We start from the raw sequence: 19,963 nt of genomic DNA, 5'->3' as shown, positions 1-19,963 counted from the left end.
TTAGCTCACAGTACAGGTCTGTCTCCCATAGACTCCATTTTAACGAAATAATTACATTTTTTCTTTTCTCTGTAATAATAAAACATGACCTTGTACTTGGTTCAAAAAGAGATATAATTAATCCTGAATAAAGGCATAACAGGCCTATTGCATTTATTTAATGTTTAAATTATTTTTAATAGACTTCAAGTGAAGATCCAAATTACGGAAACATCCATTATCTGGAAAACTCCAGGTCCCAAGCATTCTGAATAACAGATCTCATACATGTACTAGTTGATCCAGGGACTGGCCTGATTGCCATCTTTTGGAGTCAAGAAGGAAAATTTTCCCCTGAGGCAAATTGTAGAGGTTTCAGAATGTTTTATTTTTTATTTTTTTGCCTTCCTCTGGATCAACTAGCAGTAAGGCAGGTATATAGACTTAAAAGTTTGAACTTGATGGACGTGTGTCATTCAACCTAACTTACTATGTTGCTATGTCCCATAGAGTTTACAGTCTAAATGGGTGGATAACATACAAGCACAAATTGCAGGGCAATAGTGCACAAAAGTGTGAGCATTGGCACCAAGGCTATTCTAGTTCTCCAAAAGTTTGGATCTGAGTTTCATTTTGAAGAGGTTGAGAGTGTTTTCCCTATGGAGGAATTCCAGAGGTATGGAGCAGAGATATAGAAAGGTTTTAGACAAGAAATAACAGTGGATGTGAATGGTGTAATAAGACAGTGGCTCTGAGAAGAGCAGAGGAGATGGCCATGAACGTACAAGAAAACAATAAAGATTAAGTACAGGGGTGAAATAGGAGCAAAGGGGTAAAAGGCTTTGAATGTTTGCAGAAGGATTTTGTATTCTATGCTTTGCTTAACAGGTAGCCATGATAGAAATTTTTACCATGGATTGAACAGGAGCATCCTAGCAGCAAAGTTTAAGATTGATTGTAGGGGAGAGCGGTGGGAGTCTGGGAGCCCAGTTAGTAGTAGAGTGCAATAATAGCAAAGGGGATAGGGTTGCCATCTTTTACCAACCCGGGATCCAGGCAGGGGGCAGGCCAGTGATGGCAGGGGGGCAGATCAGTGATGCAGGCTGGTGATGCCATGGGTGGGACGAGGTCCATACTAGGGGCAGGGCTATGATGTGGAGATCAGCAATAATCTGATCACCATGTCAATCGAGGGAGACAGCCTGAAGATTTTTTGGGGTAGTCAGCCAAAACGCACCCAACCAGCGGGTTTCGGGCCGGCCCGCACATAACTACTGGGCAGCCTGTGTAAAAGCTGGATGGCAACCCTATCATACCTTTTCAACATTTTTGAAATAAAAAGAGGGACAAAAAAAAATTTGTGGCGCAGTGCGGTGAAATTTTGACCACACCCATTTTTGTGCCCACACCCCCTAATTACCATGTTCATTTTACAAAGTTCGGCAGGTTATGAAAGTTTCAACATATTTCTGTTGTTTTTTTTAAGTTATTACAGTTTTGCTAATGAAAGTGAATTGCCCTTTAAGATGTCAGTTTTAAGGGATCCAAATTGTTAAAATGACTTATTTGCTTATCTCAAAATTGTTACAAAAGTATCTTAGCTGCACCTGGTGGCTGTTCTGGGCTCTCTGCCAAAAGCCAATTAAGTTAGAAACTTTGTGTCTTTTTCTGGCAGTTTAGTGCAGAGAAAGTCGTGACTTTCCAGTACAAACACGGGACTGTGGGTTGAGCTATCAAAAGCAGGACTGTCCCACTGAAAATGGGACAGTTGGGAGGTATGCCCTAGGACAGGGGAGTCCAAAAGGTAGATCGGGATCTACCAGTAGACCTTTAGCTGGTGATAAGATCAGAAGACACTGTCAACAGCTTGTCTATATCATCCTCCTGTTTCATGCTTTTCATTCAGATATTTATTATGTTATGGTTATAAAAGAAATACAGTAGCAGTTTGTTAAATATAACAATGTACATTTTCTCATAAATCAATATTTAAGTAATATTTTCCATGAAACAGAATGCGAACAATACTTTTATGGAAGTAGATCATAATGGGCCAAGATCACTCTAAGTAGACCTCGGCATGAATTAATGTTTTAGCAGTTACTTGTGAAAGAAAGGGGGTTTCTACACAATATTGCTAAGGCTAAAAAGATTTTGTCATTGGCATTAATATGATTAAAGTAGTAGACCCCCCCCCCGGGGTGGAGAGTGACGATTCCCCAGAATATCATCTCCTGGGGTTGACAACTCTGCAATCACTCCTCATCTGACAAGATTTTCAAACCTTGATGATGGACAGCACCGTTTTAGTATAGATAAAAAGCCTTTATTGTTGTATGGCCACTATTGTAACGTGCACCTACGGAGTGGAGGAGTGTGTGCTGTCTGGTATATACCTTTACAAGATTTTCAAACCTGCCCCATCGATATCTGGCCAATTGTCTGGAAATTATCAGTTGGGCAGGCCTGTCTGTAGACCTCATACACAGTAACCGCCATCATCCCCTTCTAGGGTTGCCACCAGGCCGGTAAAAATGATGGTTGATTCCAATGTTATTAATAAAGAAAAAAGATAAATATATAGGAAGGCCAGTATTTTTTCCAGAAAAGGTGACAACCCTATTCCCTTCTGATGTGCGCAAACGCACAAGCCGAGCGTGAGTGCGCAGAAGTGTGCACATGTCCAAGAACTACTGATGCCACAGGTGGGGAAACAAGGGTCTGAACTAGGGGCAAGGAGGCAGAAGCAGTAGGGTGCCTGTTGCCCCTCCACTTTTGCACCCTAGGCATAGGCACGTGCCTCTCTTCAGCCTATCCCTAGTTCCGGCTAGGGTTGCCACCTGGCCGGTAAAAACAATGTCATTAATAGGGAAAAAAGCTAAATATATAGGAAGGCCGGTATTTTTTTAAAGAAAAGGTGGCAACCCTAGTTCCGGCCCTGCTCATACATGGGCAAATAAGATGCCAACTCGGTCTGAAAGGGCAGAATCAGCAGCTTAAATCTGTCAGCGTACTGGCAATCTTTTGGCTTCCAGTGGGGAGCTGAAGGGTTGCTTCATTACGTGGAGTATTATAAGGTCACCACTGTGACATAAATGCTATCAACAGCAAATTAGCAACACAAGCTCCTGTTCTCTAATATGAAACTGAAAGTGATAATTTGGAACCTGCGTAACTATTAGTAAATCTCCAGTACCCCGAGTTTATTTTAACATAATTAGGGGCTATCTTATTCCATTTTAACCATCCATCGTTAAATTGGCGCTGCTATTAGTTCCTCAAACTACGCGAGCACTTCCGAAATATTTTTATTGTCAGCGCTTATGTGAGCAATAAAGTTGCCTTTGTTAGACGGCAACATGGCGGCGCACACGCTAGGATCTCGGATGCGTACTGAAGATGTTTCGCTGGGCACCGGGGAGAATACGGACTTCAAATCGCTGCTTTTATCCCGTCCTGTGCTGGATGGATTGGAAGCAGCGGGTTTCAGCAAGCCGTCCCCGATCCAGAGCAAAGCCATTCCGTTAGGGAGATGTGGCCTGGGTGAGTGACATGTAACAAGCGCTGCTGCATCTACTACTACTACTACTACTACTACTACCACCACCACCAAATGGTGAAACACAGCTTCAAGCTGCATGGGATGGAGAGACACTTGTCAGTTCCCCATTGTTGTGCTCAGCAATCTGCCTCCTGACTATGACAAGTCATTAAATGTGTGTTGTTTTTAAAATAGCTAACTGCACAGGTGTATTCAGTGCATTTGAAGAGATGGAAAGGTCTGTCTTTTTTTTTATTTTTTTTTAAATGTTGGGTATAAGCTGTGTGATTCCCACAGTTACTATATAATTAACTGTGTGTTTCCATGCATTAAAGGGGTTGTTGCAAATCGTGTTTTTGGTGAGTTATTTAGCTTTTTATGCAGCAGCTTGGGTTGCTAGTGTCTACATTACCCTAGCAACCATGGATTGACTGGAATATGACTGAGAGGGCCAGAAAATAAAGACGAGTAGTAAAAAGTAGCAATAACAATACATGTGTAGCCTTGCAGAGCATTTGCTTTTTTAGAAGGGACAGTGACTAGGGTTGCCGGACGGTATTTTACCGACAATGTAGCTGCCGGTAATTTGTAAGACACTTAGCAAAAGCCCTTGCCCTCTGGTGGAAACTTACCTTTCTTCCTCATCTTGTGCGATGCCCGCCCCTTTTGTGGCGCATATCTGCCCCTTTTTGCGTCACAGCCGACCCTTTAGTTCCCGCCGGCCGGTACATATCTTTTTACAAAGGTGGCAACCTTAGCAGTGACCCCCATGTGAAAGCTGGAAAGAATTTGAGGAATGATTAAAAAAACTATGGAAAAAAAATTAAGGCCAATTGAAAAGTTTCTTAGAATTCATTTTTCTATAACATGCTAAAAGTTAACTTTAAGGTGAACCAATTCTTTAAATGTATACATGTATAATAGGCTGGTTGTTATCACATAACAACCACCTTAATACAACCCCAATCTTTGACTTGTTCCTCTCCTTTTTCTCTTAAAACTACACTTAAAGCCTGCCACGTTTTCTTCTTAATATTGCCAAAATCATTACTAAATTTTGCTTGTGACTTCCAAACATCTTGACTTTATTCCCCCATTGCTTCTGTTGTGTCTCCATGCATTCCTTGTTGGCTCCCCATTCCTCTCAGAGAAACTGCCTGGCCACACCTTTATTTATTTACATGTATTGAGAAGCAAAGTTTTTAATCTCAAATTCTTTCATTACCCTTTTTAGATCTCATAGTCCAAGCCAAGTCTGGTACAGGAAAAACATGTGTTTTCTCTACAGTTGCACTGGATTCATTGATTCTGGAAAATACTTCAGCTCAGGTAATTATCCTTGGTCTTCTACTGTGTGTAATCAATTTCAGTCTACTGAAAGTGCATTATTGTGTGTTTTATCTTTTACTTTTAGGTCCTAGTATTGGCCCCCACCAGAGAAATTGCTGTTCAGATCCATTCAGTCATATTATCCATAGGCTGTCGCATGGAGGGGCTAGAATGTCATGTTTTCATAGGAGGGACACCACTGCCACAGGACAAACTTAGGCTCAAGAAGTGCCACATAGCTGTTGGCTCTCCAGGTAACTGACTTTCTAACTGTCACCTAACTCCCATAGTAAAATATTAAATACTTTGGGTTTATCTAGAATCTTACAGAAAGGTGATGATGGATATTGCTGTTTTATTCTGAGGAACATAAAGCTGGACAAAGGACTTACGATCTGGATCCTATCTTCGTTGTGTGCATTCACAGTATATGTGCATTAAAAGAAATCTCACCACGGAAATTAACTGGTGCAGGTCTTAACGATTGTGCAAAAGGTTTTTCTAAATTTTAGAACTATTTATGTAATTTTGTTCTGCTGCATTGCATAATTTATACTGGTCCCTCGGATCCGTGACATACAAAAGAAGAAAAAGAAAACTTTTTATATAGGTGAAATTTTTATTATTTTTTTTTTCTTTACTAGACTTATATTCACACCATTGCTTGATGGAAAAGACAAGCTTGGCAGCGTCAACCCTTGTTGACAGTTTAAAGGGGTTATTCACCTTTTAATTAACTTTAAGTATGATGTAGAGTGATATTCTGAGACAATTGGCAATATATATTTGTATGTAGGGTTTTTGAGTTATTTTCCTTTTTATTCAGCAGCTAATATTTCAGATTAAAGTATTAATAGGAGAGACCTAAATAGAAAGATGAGTAATAAAAAGTAACAATAACAGTAAATTTGTAACTGGAAACTGGAAATAGTCAGAAGAAGGGAAATAATTCAAATCTCTAAAAAAGAAAAAATGGAGGTCAGGTGAAACGTTGCTTAGAATTGGCCATTCTACCACCTGATAAAATGTTAACTGAAAGGTGAACCACCCCTTTAATTGTGTGCAGCAATTGATATATGACCAGCTGTGGTATTGTACATGCTGTGGGGAAATTGTTATAGAATTAGGAACTGCTCCTTTATATCCTTTTAGATTCCTTCCAATCTCATTTGGCAGTGTTGAAGATGCTCCCATGGTTTTAACAACTGAATAAGGGTTACTTTTTACTATTTCTATTAAAGTACATTAGAAAAGTCTGTCCGGTCACATGCTGGTGCCTTTAATACAAGGGTTGCAAGCATAACTTGTTGTATCAAAAGCAGCAGACTTTGCTTTAAAAGCCTTATTATACTGTTACATTTTTTTTCAACTTGTTTTTTTTTTTTTTTTTTTCAGGTCGAATAAAGCAGTTGATAGACATTGCTTACCTTAACACGTCCAGTATTCGTCTTTTTATCCTTGATGAAGCTGATAAACTTTTGGAAGAAGGAAGTTTTCAGGAGCAAATAAAGTAAGTAGATAATGTAATCACAAGGTCAGACATTAAATATATAGGGAATAATGTACCACCTATTGTAAAATACAAGGATATTAAAGGTTACTGAGGAGTTTCATGACCTTATAAATATATGAGGCTGAAGGCCAAGTTCTTTTATAAAGGTCATGGAAGTCTGGGGTAATATCAAACATGCTCATACTTACTCACAGGGAATAATTTTTTTTTTTTTTATATATAATATTCCAGATTAAAATACGTAGTCCGAAAACAAAATTTGCATTACTAAGCACCATTTATAGGGGTATCACTTAAAGGATATTAATGTTTTTTTTTTTTTTTTATTAGATGTAAGATATGGAATTATGCATCTCTTCATTGAAAGTATATTGAATTGTGCATCTCTTTATTGCAATTGTAAGGGTGTTAGAAACAGGGGTAGTCAAATAACTATGCACATATCTTAAGAAAAGCCTAATGCATTGAAGTAAAGGGTGACTTATCCCTTATATTACATTATAACAAAGCTAACAGTCCTTTCAAGGACAAGACTATCTTTTCTAAATAGAAAATCATTATATAAGTAGAAGCTAGTCTTTTCCACCCCCCAGAGCTTAGTTGAGTAGTATCGCCACCCACAGCAATGGTATTTGGCCAGGTGCCCTGCCTGCTCTTGCACATTCCCACAGCACCCCCACTGTCTCCTTCCATTTCTCTGGATCAGTTTGGCTCCATATTAGCTTGGACCTGCAGACTTCTCCATCTGCATGTGCCTACTGGTAGTCCTGGCCTTGCCATCCCCTATGCTGCCTAGATTTTTAACCCGATTCACTGCACACTTCTAAAATGACCCTGGCTGTTCTACTCATGAAATAGTTGTCAGGGGTTTTCTGCATGGAAGTCTGTATAGTAATAAATGGAAATTGCATGAAACACTTTATTACATTTAACTTTTGTTTACCCCTTTTTTTCAGCTGGATTTATTCCTCTCTTCCTGCCAACAAACAAATGCTAGCTGTTTCAGCCACTTACCCGGAATCTTTAGCAAAAGCTCTGACAAAATATATGAGAGAGCCAACTTTTGTGAGGTTGAATGTAACAGATCCCAGTCTCCTTGGTGTGTATGTTAATTAACTTGCATAAACCTGTAGCTGTTTAGAAATATATTCTACTTTCATTTGTACTGTCATTTTATATAAATAAATTTTTGCTTGGCTTAGGTTTGAAGCAGTTTTATAAAGTTGTTAACTCACACCCGCTGCCACATAAGGTTTTTGAAGAAAAGGTACAGCATTTGCGAGAGTTGTTTAACAGAATTTCTTTCAATCAAGCCTTGGTATTCTCAAATCTCCATAGCAGGTAACCAGATTTGCCCCACTACCTAATGTGAGATGTTTAGGATCCCCCCCTTGTGAATAAACGATTAATACTGCGCCTGCTGTTTACTTCAATGTTCACTTTGTACACAGGGTTGATGTTGAGCCAAAAATGCACAATTGAGAAAATTAGACTGTCGCTGGCATTATTTTGACAGTGGAAATCCCATCATATCACCCATTGGTCACTGCATTATCAGAGAACCTAGGGTCAGTGGCGGAACTACCGGGGGAGCAGGGGGTGCAAGCGGACCAGGGCCCGCACCCCCTCAGGGCCCCCCAGCAGCCCGCTCGCCACTGGAATCCGCCGTGTATGGAGGGGGGCGGGGGCCCGGCTGTGCGTCACTCCCCCCTCTAGTTACGGCACTGCCTAGGGTGTTCATTAATACTGTGTTGTTGTTTTAATTTCTGACATTAACATGCTGTTAATACCTGTCTTTTGTTTTAATTTTTTTTTATGTGTATTAGGGCTCAGCACTTGGCTGACATTCTTACAGCCAAAGGCTTCCCAGCTGTATGCATATCTGGTAAGAAAATGTACAACACTTTAACTGAATTCTTTGTTTCTGTTAGCTCTTCCTTCTGTTGATGCTGATTTATTCTCATATGCACATGCAAAAACAAGTTTTGCCAAATAAAATCTTTTTTTTTTTTTTATTTTTTTTTTTTATTCCCATGTGCTGTCTGTAGTATTCGCTTATTACACCTGAATGTTGTGCTGTCTTAAAAGCATGTACAGCATTTAAAGGGGTTGTTCACCTTTAAGTTTACTTTTAGTGTGTAAAGCGTGACTTGTGATTGGTCTTCATTTATTATTATTTGTCGGGTTTTTTGTAATTATTTATTCAGCAGTTTTCTGGTTTGGAATTCCAGTTGCTCTTTGGTTGCTAGAGTCCTACCTTAGCAACCAGGCAGCGGGCTTTAATGAGAAACTGGAATATGAATAGGAATGGATCTGAATAGAAAGATAAGTAATAAAAATTAACAATAACTAAATCATAGCCTCAACAGAGCAGTAGGTTTTTGCCTGCTGGGGTCAGTAACCCCCATTTAAAAGCTGGAAGTCAGAATAGAGTATATAGAGAATAGTCAGAATAAGAGCACAAATAATTTGATAACTATACAAATTGAAGACCAATTAAAAGGTTGCTTAAAATTGGCCATTCTATACTATACTAAAAGTTAACTTAAAGCTGTACCACTCCTTTAAGGCAAGCTGGTAGCATACACATTCCCTTGAGCATCCGTATGTATAGTTTGTTAGATACTAACAGTACGATTTGCAACTGGTCTTCCTTGTTTGTTTGTTTGTGGTTTTGAATTTAGGTTTTTGTTTAGCAGCTCCCCAGCTTGGAATAACATCAGCTACCTGGTTGCCAGGGTCAAATCTACCCTAGCCACCAGTCAGTTGTTTAAGTGAGAGAATGGAAGTTAAATAGGATAAAAGCGATAGGTGTAAAAGTTACAATAACATGGTAGCTTCCCAGAGCAGTAGTTTATTTGAAAGTTGTAAAGATGCAGAATAGGAAGACCATTCAAAAACTATAAGAAATCTAGAATAAAAACAATTGAAGAAGTTGACAGGATATTCTGTATCACACTAAAATTTTATGTATAGGTGAACTAACCCTGCAAGCAGACCATAAAAAGTTGCCAAACTGTGGTGTAGCAAAAAAACTGTATCTTGTATTAATTTCTGTTTTAGATTAGCAACTTTATTAATGCTATTTTCTAAATTTATTTATTCTAATTTATAGGTAGTATGAATCAAAACCAAAGGCTGGATGCGGTGGCCAAACTCAAGCAGTTCCACTGTCGGGTCCTAATTTCTACTGATTTAGTAAGTGATTAACTTGATTCTGGTGTGGCAGTCAATATGCAGCATCCTCTTGAGAAAAAATAAAATAACACAAATAGTAGAATTTATTGAAAAGTTATGAGTGAAACTTGTGATCCAGAAGGCAAAGACAACATTATTTTACTAGTTGACGTTTTGATTAGTTGGGATTATCCATTGATACAGTGGAAAGCACAGAGGTTCATGATATAGCCTGCTGTGGTTGATGATAATTACCTGCTGGCTTTCATTTTGGAAAAAGATGAAATGAGCAACAAAGAACCGTTGCGTTGAAGAGCTCTGCACACACTATTGATTCACTTTAATGTGAGTACAAACGGAATAAAGGCACTGTAGAATGCTCGACTATGTAGGAAACCGTATCTTATTAGTCTGAAGGGTAGACAAGAAGAGTCCTGTAAGAATGAACTGTAATTGCTAGAATTTTCATTCTGCATTAGACTTAGAAGATAATTGAAAATGTCAAGTGGATACTGATAAAAAGGACCCACAAGGCATTAACACGTTTTGTAGACTGAAATATTGAAATTGGCTTTTATGTATTAGGTGTATAAAACGGGTTAAAGTGTTTTTGTTTTAAAACTGTAAAGGCAGAATTTTTTTTTTTTTTTTATAAGACTTCACGTGGGATTGATGCAGAGAGAGTGAATCTGGTTATAAATTTGGATGTTCCAGAAGACTGGGAGACCTATATGCATCGCATTGGCAGAGCTGGACGGTTTGGTAAACTACATACACTTTACCCTGGCAACTTTATCCCTTTTTTCTGTATACTGTATAAAAAGACAATTTTTTTTAAAGATAATTCTTCAGTTTTCCCCATCTAAGAAGAAAGCAGGTTTATTTATTCTTTTTCTAATTACTTTACTTTTTAACTTTTTAAAGCAATTGAAGGGTAATATTTACAAATCACAAGCCTGTTTCCAACAAGGTGAGACACTGAATTATAAATAAAAACAGAATGGGATAATCTGCGCATTATTTTAAACTCTAAATTTAATGTAAAATAGTACAGACATCAAATGTTGAAACTGAGAAATGTCATTTTCAATTTGCTGTCACCAAAACATTTCAAAGAGTGACATGTTTTCCACTGAGTTGCATCACCTCTTCTTTTGAGAATTGAGAAGACCAGTTGCTGTCGTTTTTTAAAAAGTAGGGATGCACCGAATCCACTACTTTGGATTTGGCCGAACCCCCCAATCCTTCGTGAAAGATTCGGCCGAATACCGAACCCAATCCAAATCCTAAATTGCATATGCAAATTAGGGGTGGAAAGGGAAAAACATCTTAGACGTCCTTGTTTTGTGACAAAAAGTCACGCGATTTCCCTCCCCGCTCATAATTTGCATATGTAAATTAGGATTCGGTTCGGCCGGGAAGAAGGATTTGGCCAAATCCTGCTGAAAAAGGCCGAATCCTGAACCGAATCCTGGATTTGGTGCATCCCTATTAAAAAGTGATATGTTGTCCCATTCTTGCCTGATATAGAATTTCAGCTGCTCAACAGTTTAGGGTCTCCTTTGTCGTAAATTTCATGTGCAAAATTTTTTGTGGATGACAGGACTGGACTGCAGGTGGGTTGGTTTAGTACCCAGGCTCTGTTCTATGGAGCTGTTCTGTTGTAATATAATATGTGTACAATGCAATTTGGAATTGTCTTGCTAAAGTAAGCAAGGCCTTTGCTGAAATAGATGCATGAATCGCAACATATGTTGCCCCCAAAACCTCTATGTATCATTTAACATTAATGGTGCCACCCATTTGCACTAATGCACCCCTATAACGGATGCAGTCTTTTTTGCACTGTGTGCTTATGACAAGCTGTATTGTCCTTCTCTTCTTTTGTCCAGAGGGCAGCATCCATGATTTCCAAAAAGAATGTAAAACTTTGATTCATCTGGCCTCAGGACCATTTTCTACTTCACCTAGTTCTATCTTAAAGAACTGAAACACCCGTACTATAAGCCCCCCCTAAACTGCCCGCCATTGCCCCCCTCTCCGTCACTGCAATGTGCATTAGTAAAAAAAACAACCCCTTAAAAAAAATTCTGACCCTAAAATGCAGAGCAGCACACAGGAGCTCCAGGGCACCATCTTCTTCCGCTTCATATTCTTTCAGAGCTCAATGTGATTTGAGCATGCGAAGTTGAAGCGATTCCTGACTTGGCCCAACTGCAGGCTTTGTGTTGGCGTTGAGCCCTGAAAGAATATGGTAGAAGGTGCCCTGGAGCTCTGCTTTGCTGCTCTGCATTATAGGTTCAGATATTTTTAACTGTGGCACACAGTTGACCGGGGCTTTTGATACATGGGGGGCGGGGTAGTTCTCCTTTAAATGAGCTTGGGCCGAGAGAAGGTTGCAGTGTTTTCTGAATCCTGTTTACATATGTGGATGCAGCAATGAACTGTGTTAATAAACAATTGTTTTTAGAAGTATTCCTGAGCCTATGCAGTGATTTCCACTACAGAATTGTCTTTTTAATGCAGTTTCGTGAGGGCTGGAAGATCGCAGCCATTCCATATTGGCTTTTGGTCTTGTCCCTTAGATTTCTCTGGATTTTCTGAATTATATTTTCTACTGTAGATTATGAAATTCCCAAATTCTTAGGCTGAGAATGTTGCTCTTAAATTGTTGCAATATTTGCCCATTGTTTCACAGAGTGAGATAACCCTACCCTATTTTTCCAGTCTTGCCCTGTCCCAACTTTTTTAAAATGTGTATATGTTGTCTTTGTAATGTTGGTATTTCAATATAGGTTACAGTGATCTACACATTGCCCATTCTCTTTTTATTTAGATTTGACACCATGTCCCAGCTTATTTGTAAATGGCTTGTACATTCACTTTGCCGGTTTTCCTTTTTTGGGGGGTTGTAAATGAATACAGCTTCACCTTTTTTCAAAGTAGTTGTTAATGTAGTAATGGAATTTTGGATAAAGTTGCAATATGTTGCTCCAATCCCATTATTTTAGTAGAATTTCAGTGACTTTGACAAATTGACAGGTAGTACAATATTAATTCATGCTCTGACCAAAACAAAAGGATTCAAGTGAAAGTTTTTCACAAATAAGGCAGAATAAGGGGGGAAACAGAAAACCAAACTTGAACTGAAAAATGTCACTGTTTCAGCCATTACATAGTTAGTTACATAGTTACATAGTTAAATTGGGTTGAAAAAAGACAAAGTCCATCAAGTTCAACCCCTCCAAATGAAAACCCAGCATCCATACACACACCCCTCCCTACTTTTAATTAAAATTCTATATACCCATACCTATACTAACTAAAGAGTTTAGTAGACATCTAATATGGTTACAGGCAGGCTTCCTGACTGTTTGTTGTTATGCACTTATATGGCTTCAGTGTTGGAGATGAAATTAAAAATAACATCTGTCCAAGATAGCTTCTCTCATTTGTTTTCTTAAACAGTTGCAAAATGAAAACATACTGAACAGGATCTTTTGTTGTTGTTGTACTATTGTTATTTGATCCATGTGTGTTACTACGGAATCTTTGCAGGTACTCATGGCCTCTCCATAACTTTCTGTTGTCGTGGTGAAGAGGAGAACAAGATGATGGGAATTGCAATGAAATGCAGTCTTAAGCTTCTTCCCTTACCAGGTAAAACTGATTGATGATGGGCATGTGTGTTTCGCAAAGAACCTGGCTGCATACCACAGCACCCTTCGAATTCATTCAGCCGATTATGCAGCCATATGTAGTTGATATGGCAAGACTAAACAGAATAATATGTTTATTTTTCTATACGGACTATTGATTCAGAGAAAAAGCTTACCTGCTTAGGTACCTGTCTCATTGGCACATATTGCACAGGGGAATTCCCATGAGATTAAACATAGCATATCCGCAAGTATCGGATCCAAAATTTGCATGTCCAGCTCCTGGACTGTGGTAGTCAATCCACATGATAAACTGATTTTGAATCATATACTGCAGGGTAGAATCATTCCTGGTAATCTAAAAAAAACTTAGCGCAAAGTAAAAATGTTTTTGCTAAATTGAATTCCCTATCCACAGATCCAATCCCAGATGGTTTAATGGAAGAGGCTTGTAACTGGGATATTGAAGTTACAACAGTGAAGACAATGCCATCATCCTTCTCTTCTGATAACCAAGGGGATTGTAAAATGGAGGTACTTAGCAGCAAGCTAGTGCCAGAAACTTCTCAAAATAAAAAGGCCACCAAAACACAATCTAAGACAAAAAAGACCTCAATGAAACTTAATCCTGAGAAGGAAGGTAAGAAAGGGGAGACCACTGTAAATTGTGATGGAATCCTTAAACCACCTAAAGATGCGGGCAAACCAAAGATGCCAGTGGGAAATATTGAAATCAACAGTGAAAATCTAGCAGAGTTACAGAACTCTCTACCTAAAATACCAAGCTTGGCTTCCTTTAAGCGTTCGGTAGCTTGTACATCATCATTTGCAGAGCTAGTTGAAGACTACGAACAATTTATCAAAGAAGGTTTGGAAAAACATGTGGAAATAGTGCATGTGTATAGTGGCCCTGATGACAAAAATGAAAAGAAATTGGAAAAACCAGAGCAGGAAAGAACTGACGATGGGGGCACTTCAGAGGCAATGAGTATTTCTGAAAAGTGTGACTTCACTGAGAGTTCTGCTAGTGAGAGTGGTAGAAGTGCATCCTGCTCTTCTTCAGGCAGTGAGGAAAGCAATGAAGAGTCTGATATTCCGAATCCAAAGAGTGCCATTGAACATCCTAACTCTTATCCAGAAGTTTTAAGGGAAAGGACAATAGAATCTACTGTTTGTGAACTCAACACAGATAATATTTCTGACTCATTAAAGGAGGGAAATACGATGCAAGCTCACAGATATAAAGGAGAAATGTCATCTGTGAGCAATACCAAATCTAGAAGACGGAGTAAGTACACAACGCATATGTCCAGACGTGAACTCTGTTCAGAAAGACCAGATGACTTATACCAGTTGGAATATAGAAACCCCGGTAGATTCCCATATGGCTCCATGAGCTATGCTGACTACTGGAGATCCTATTATCAAGCATGGCAAACCTACCATTCTGCTGTATCAAATTCTTACTATCGTAATCTGTACAAGCGGTCAAGCTGGATGTCTGCATACCACATGCAATCTGTGTACCTCCATGAAATGCTAAAACCTTGACATGATCAAACAATAAGGCAGTGGTTTATGGTTTACACTGCAGGAAAATATTCTACTTTGCCTTAAACTACCATTAGTAATCATGCATTTACAACTGCTGACCATACTGGTGCTCAGTATATAGAAATTATGGAATTGGTTTTGACAATGTATTTGAACCAGCTTGAAAATTTTTTTTTTTTTTTTTTAATTTAAAGTTTGCATGAAATACCTTCTGTCCCTTTAAGTATTTAACTGTTTCAGTCAGAAACTGTATTTGGAGTGTTTAATCTCGGTATCTGACTAATCACCTGCTCCTTTTTCACAGTGTAATGCATTCCAGATTACTCATATTACTTATTAAAAGTATAAGAAAATAAATTTAAGGGAAGTAATTCATCCAGTATGATCTTTGCAACTGTTTACAGTTTAAATGCATTAACCTATTTCCATGATGCACTTGATGGGTTTTCATAAGTGTGATCTAATTAGCATTGCACAGTTATTGTTTCATGTGTAGGCCTTTGGGAGGTCAATTAACCACACAAGCTGACTATCTCTACAACTCTATAGCATATTGGTCTCTTTTGATAGGAGCCTGTGCAACTGACCACTGGATGAAGATCAGGCAGATGTCTACTGGGCAGGTTAAGAAATGATCTAGCTACAGGTATGTGTATGCTATCATGATGACATGGTTATCAAAAGTGGGAAAAGATTAACTTTTTTTGCCACCTCACCATAGCTGTGGCTCTCTACTGTGTACATTAAAAAACATACTGATACTTTTTGTGGCTTGGGAGGTGCTGTCAGTAGTTAGGCAGGTTTCTGGTTGATAGACTTTGTATGCTGCAGAAAGGACCTGTATTTTGGTCATTTTATAGAATTGAGTCTAAAAGTAGCACTGATTTACATTACTCTGCATTTCAAACATTTTATTTTTGTACGTGCAAATCTCTAGTAACATTCTATCAAAGCATCTATATAAAAAAAAAAACAGCCACAGCAAAGGGAAATTATAACCGGGAATCTAATTATTTACCTTGCAAGGACCAAACACTGTCTATTATTTCTTGAGATAAACAGAAATATTAAAGCTTTCTAGTACAGGTTCGGGACCTGTTGTCCAGAATGCTGGGGACCTGTTGTCCAGAATGCTCGGGACCTGGGGTTTTCCGGGTAACGGATCTTTCTGTAATTTGGGTCTTCATACTTTACTAGAAAATGATGAAAACATTAAATTAACCCAATAGGCTGGTTTTGCTTCTAAAAACCTTAGTTTTTTTTTTTTTTTTTTTTATTACAGAGAAAATGGAAATAATTTTTTAATATTCAAATTATTTGGATAAAATGGAGTCTATGGGAGACGGCCTTCCCATAATTCAGAGCCTTCTGGATAACTGGTTTCTGGATAAAAGATCCCATACCTGTAGCTTTAATATTTCTATTTATCTCAAGGTTACAATTCCCCTTTGTTGCGGCTGTTTTTTTTTTTTTTTTAGCAGGAGAAATATCTGTGCATAGGTAGAGAGAGTAACATTGAAGGGGAACATAAATCATGGCGAGAGGGAGTAGATAATCTCGTGTTATTCTCGGCAAAGGCAGATCCACTCTGGTCATGTGGATTAACTGAAAAGTTATCCAATGCACAATTTCAGCCTGTCGTTTTAGCTGGATACGTAAGACTAGTGTGATGATTAAAAATCTAAATTTATTGAGAAGTTAAAATCATGGCATAGATACACATGGATGCTGCAGGCAGGGGGGAGCATGGCTCGACGCGTTTCGTGACTTTACTAGTCACTTCCTCATGAAGCCAGTGCACCCTCTGCCGATTACTCATATAAATCGCCACTTAAATCAATTCATTAGGTAATCTATCTACCTCACAAGAACCAAACATAGAGTAACTTTGGTTTCCCTGTTTAGCCCAAGAAAGAACAAAAAAATTAATTTTAATACAATGGATTAAAGGTATGTTCAGCACATAACTAACTTATAGAACTGTCACCAATTTGCACCCAAGCCCTATTTCACCCTAGACAGTTGCCTCCCCCTATTTTTAGCTTGACAACCAATGCCTTAGATCAGGGGTCCCCAACCTTTTTCACCCGTGAGCCACTTTCAATTGTAAAAAGTTTTGGGGAGCAACACAAGCATTGAAAATGTTCCTGGGAGGTGCCAAATAAGGGCTGTGATTGGCTATTGGTAGCCCCTACGTGGACTGGCAGCTCTAGGAGGCTCTGTTTGGTAGTACACCTGGTTTTTGTGCAACCATAACTTACCCCAAACCAGAAATTCAAATATAAAAACCTGCTTTGAAACCACTGGGAGCAACATCCAAGGGTTTGGGGAGCAACATGTTGCTCGCGAGCTACTGGTTGGGGATCACTGCCTTAGATGCTCTGACCCAAAAACTTCCACCATTTTTGTCCATCGTGACAACTACTTTGGATGAAATTGCAGAGGAAACAGAAGGATATGTGAATAATATATGCCCTTTCAGGCGTAGCAGACTTTGATATGTTTGTGTAGCATGCTGCAGAGCTGCACCATTAACTGTGCTGAAAAAAAAAGGATTTGTCATGTTAGTCCTCAATTTTTCATATTGAGATACAATTGAGTCCAATACAATGCAAGCTTTATCCATATTTGCTAAATATTTATAAAATATATATATTTTTTTTTTTTAAAAAAAAGCAGATCGTACTAAGGATGTATTTTTCCCTGTCGAAAATCGCAGCTGAGCTCATGTCCTCAAGCTTTTGTCATTGACGTTCCCTTGAAAACAGCATTCTGATCAGAACTAGATCTAGGCCCCAAGAAAATAAAGTACATTGTGCTTTTAGTATATCTGTGCTGTAGCTAAATGGCTGTTAACCTTGCCCACTGTTGTAAAAATATGGAAGAAAAAAAAAAAGCTCAAATCAATGTCTTGTTTATAATATGCCACAACCTACAATTGTCACTAAGTTAATGGGATGTCAAGAGTTCTTGTTGCATGTGAGAGGGGTATAATTATCTGTCATTTTCAAAGCTGCGCTTTTCAGTGCCGTGTAATTTATTTGCATAAACAAGATGAACTTCAACGGACTGGTGGTTTGGGCAGATTTTAAACCCAGCGACCTCTCAATAAATTTAAGATTTTATAGTAAACCATTTCACTTAAGTACTAAGTCAGGCAACATATCATATTCCTCTGTTTACTGAGGCCAGGTTTCCTTTTTTACAATCAGAATGTACATTTTACATTAGGATAATAACTAAATGCATGTAAAATACTGGTGTTCACCAAAATACTTATGATGAGCTAGAAAGGAGTAAGTGTGAGCCTGCCATGCCATTTAGTTAAAGGCATGTGTATACAGGTAAGGGGCCTTTTATTCAAAACGCTGGGACCTGGGGTTTTCTGGATAACATCTTTCCGTAACTTGGATTCATTTACCTTACGTCTACTAGAAAATTATGTAAACAGTAAATAAATAGGCTAATTTTGCCTCCAGTAATTCATGATTCATCATACAGTATCTGTTTGGATTAACTACAAGGTACTGTTTTATTATTGCAAAAAAAAAAAAAGAAATCATTTTTAAAAATGTGGAATATTTGGATAAAACAGAGTCAATGGATGATGGCCTTTCCATAAATTGGGGCTTTCTGGATAACTTGATTCCAAAAAACAGATCCCATACCTGTATAGAGATGTTGAAAATGAGGAATTTCTAAGTGACAGTTGTTAAGCAAACTCTCAGGCTAGTATAAATGTTTTGCACGATGTTTGGTAATACAGCATACTAATATCTATTTTTGTTCCATGTTCAATTAGTGTCCATTTTCAGTACCAGATAACACTATGCAGTGTAAAATGAAAGAAGGTCATGCAGAATTGTGGACAGGGGTGATGCAAATGTGCAGCTGATCTTAATCTTTTGGTTTTAGAATTATTTGCATATACACTTTCTTCCACGCTGAATTAACCGATTATTATCAGTGACCTTGATAAAATAGTTAGTCATGTAAAAGCCGTAGAAGGATCCATCAAAAAGTTATTTTCTCCTTTGAAGGAGGAGGGAGAATTTAGTGGAATTGTAAAACTTTTTATTTATTTATTTTTTTAAATGGGTGCTTACCGTCTTTGTTGATTACCAACAGTGGATAAGCCCTGTTAATGAAGGTACATGCAAGACATTCTAGAACACTGCTGGAAAATGAAATAGAGGTGATATTGCTTTTTGATGAAGAGGTTTAGGATATTGAACTTCTGACAAGGACACACCGGGCCACATGTTAGCAGCTACTTGTTGTGGCTTCAAACTGCCAAAAAATACCCTGCCATAGACAATAGTGAGAATTTTCTTTGCTAAGACACTACGTGTGTGTTCGCAGGGAGATTTATCAGTATTGTCTATATTTTAGATGCTACAATTAGTGCCATGTGACATTGCCCTTAGGTTTACGCACCTTCATGTTTTATTAAAGGGATGGTTCATTTTTAAGTTAACTTTTAGGGGCCTATTTATTAAAACTCAATTTTTTTCTTGTTGAGTTTTTAAAGGGGGATAACCTCTACTTTTTTACGGGTCTGTTTACTAAAGTGCTGTAAATCTGACTTTAAGTTTCCGCATGTTATCGCTGAGAATATTTTTACACCAGAATATTCGCAGCGACTAAGTTTACTAAACAGCGATGCGCTCAGAAGTCATTGCGATCACTTGTGGTAACTACGTTAAGGAACCAGCTTACGTTAGCGGTAATTTTAGCGAGTTGCGAATTTTCTGGCGAAAAATTTAGTTTTTGGGTATATTTATGCTATAAAATAGTCTTGTTTTATGGCGGTTATTATGGCAATTTTTACTGTGACATTTATGGCCAGAAATGCATCTTCAAAGCTCATAAACTTTTTTGACTGACGATTATACCATCCAACAACATCACCAGAGTAACACCAATCAAACATGTCTGCATCATATAAACCCTTCTGCCAATAGAATCATAGGAACAAGAAATGATACCAGTCAATCTCTTTGCTTTATAGAAATGCACAGTTTAATGTAGCCAATCACAATGAAACCAAAAAAAGCGTAGAGGCTGACGAATCCTTGGACTGTGATGCCCGCTGCCAATAATACACCTCTGAGCTGAAATTGCTGCTGTTGCAACAGATAGAAGCAGAAGCCAAAACATCCTGTCAGCAATAGCTACAGATCTCTCTCCTGTCAGCAAAGAATGATGGGT

General features: G+C 38.3%; 1 protein-coding gene across 1 annotated transcript; it reads left to right on the top strand.

The window, feature by feature from the left end:
- Positions 1-3,306: 3,306 nt before the first annotated feature.
- ddx20.L (DEAD-box helicase 20 L homeolog) lies at positions 3,307-15,109 on the top strand. Its single transcript, XM_018246610.2, has 11 exons — positions 3,307-3,522; positions 4,755-4,849; positions 4,935-5,103; positions 6,245-6,359; positions 7,319-7,461; positions 7,565-7,703; positions 8,189-8,247; positions 9,478-9,560; positions 10,196-10,301; positions 13,098-13,199; positions 13,617-15,109. The coding sequence occupies exons 1-11, from the start codon at positions 3,339-3,341 to the stop codon at positions 14,747-14,749; spliced, it is 2,328 nt and encodes a 775-aa protein (XP_018102099.1). The 5' UTR covers positions 3,307-3,338; the 3' UTR covers positions 14,750-15,109.
- Positions 15,110-19,963: the final 4,854 nt, after the last annotated feature.

Source organism: Xenopus laevis, chromosome 2L (genome assembly GCF_017654675.1).
Source record: "Xenopus laevis strain J_2021 chromosome 2L, Xenopus_laevis_v10.1, whole genome shotgun sequence".
NCBI classification, from domain to species: Eukaryota; Metazoa; Chordata; class Amphibia; order Anura; family Pipidae; genus Xenopus; species Xenopus laevis.
Note: the sequence above shows the minus strand (reverse complement) of the source record. Positions and strands in the feature narration are given on the sequence as shown.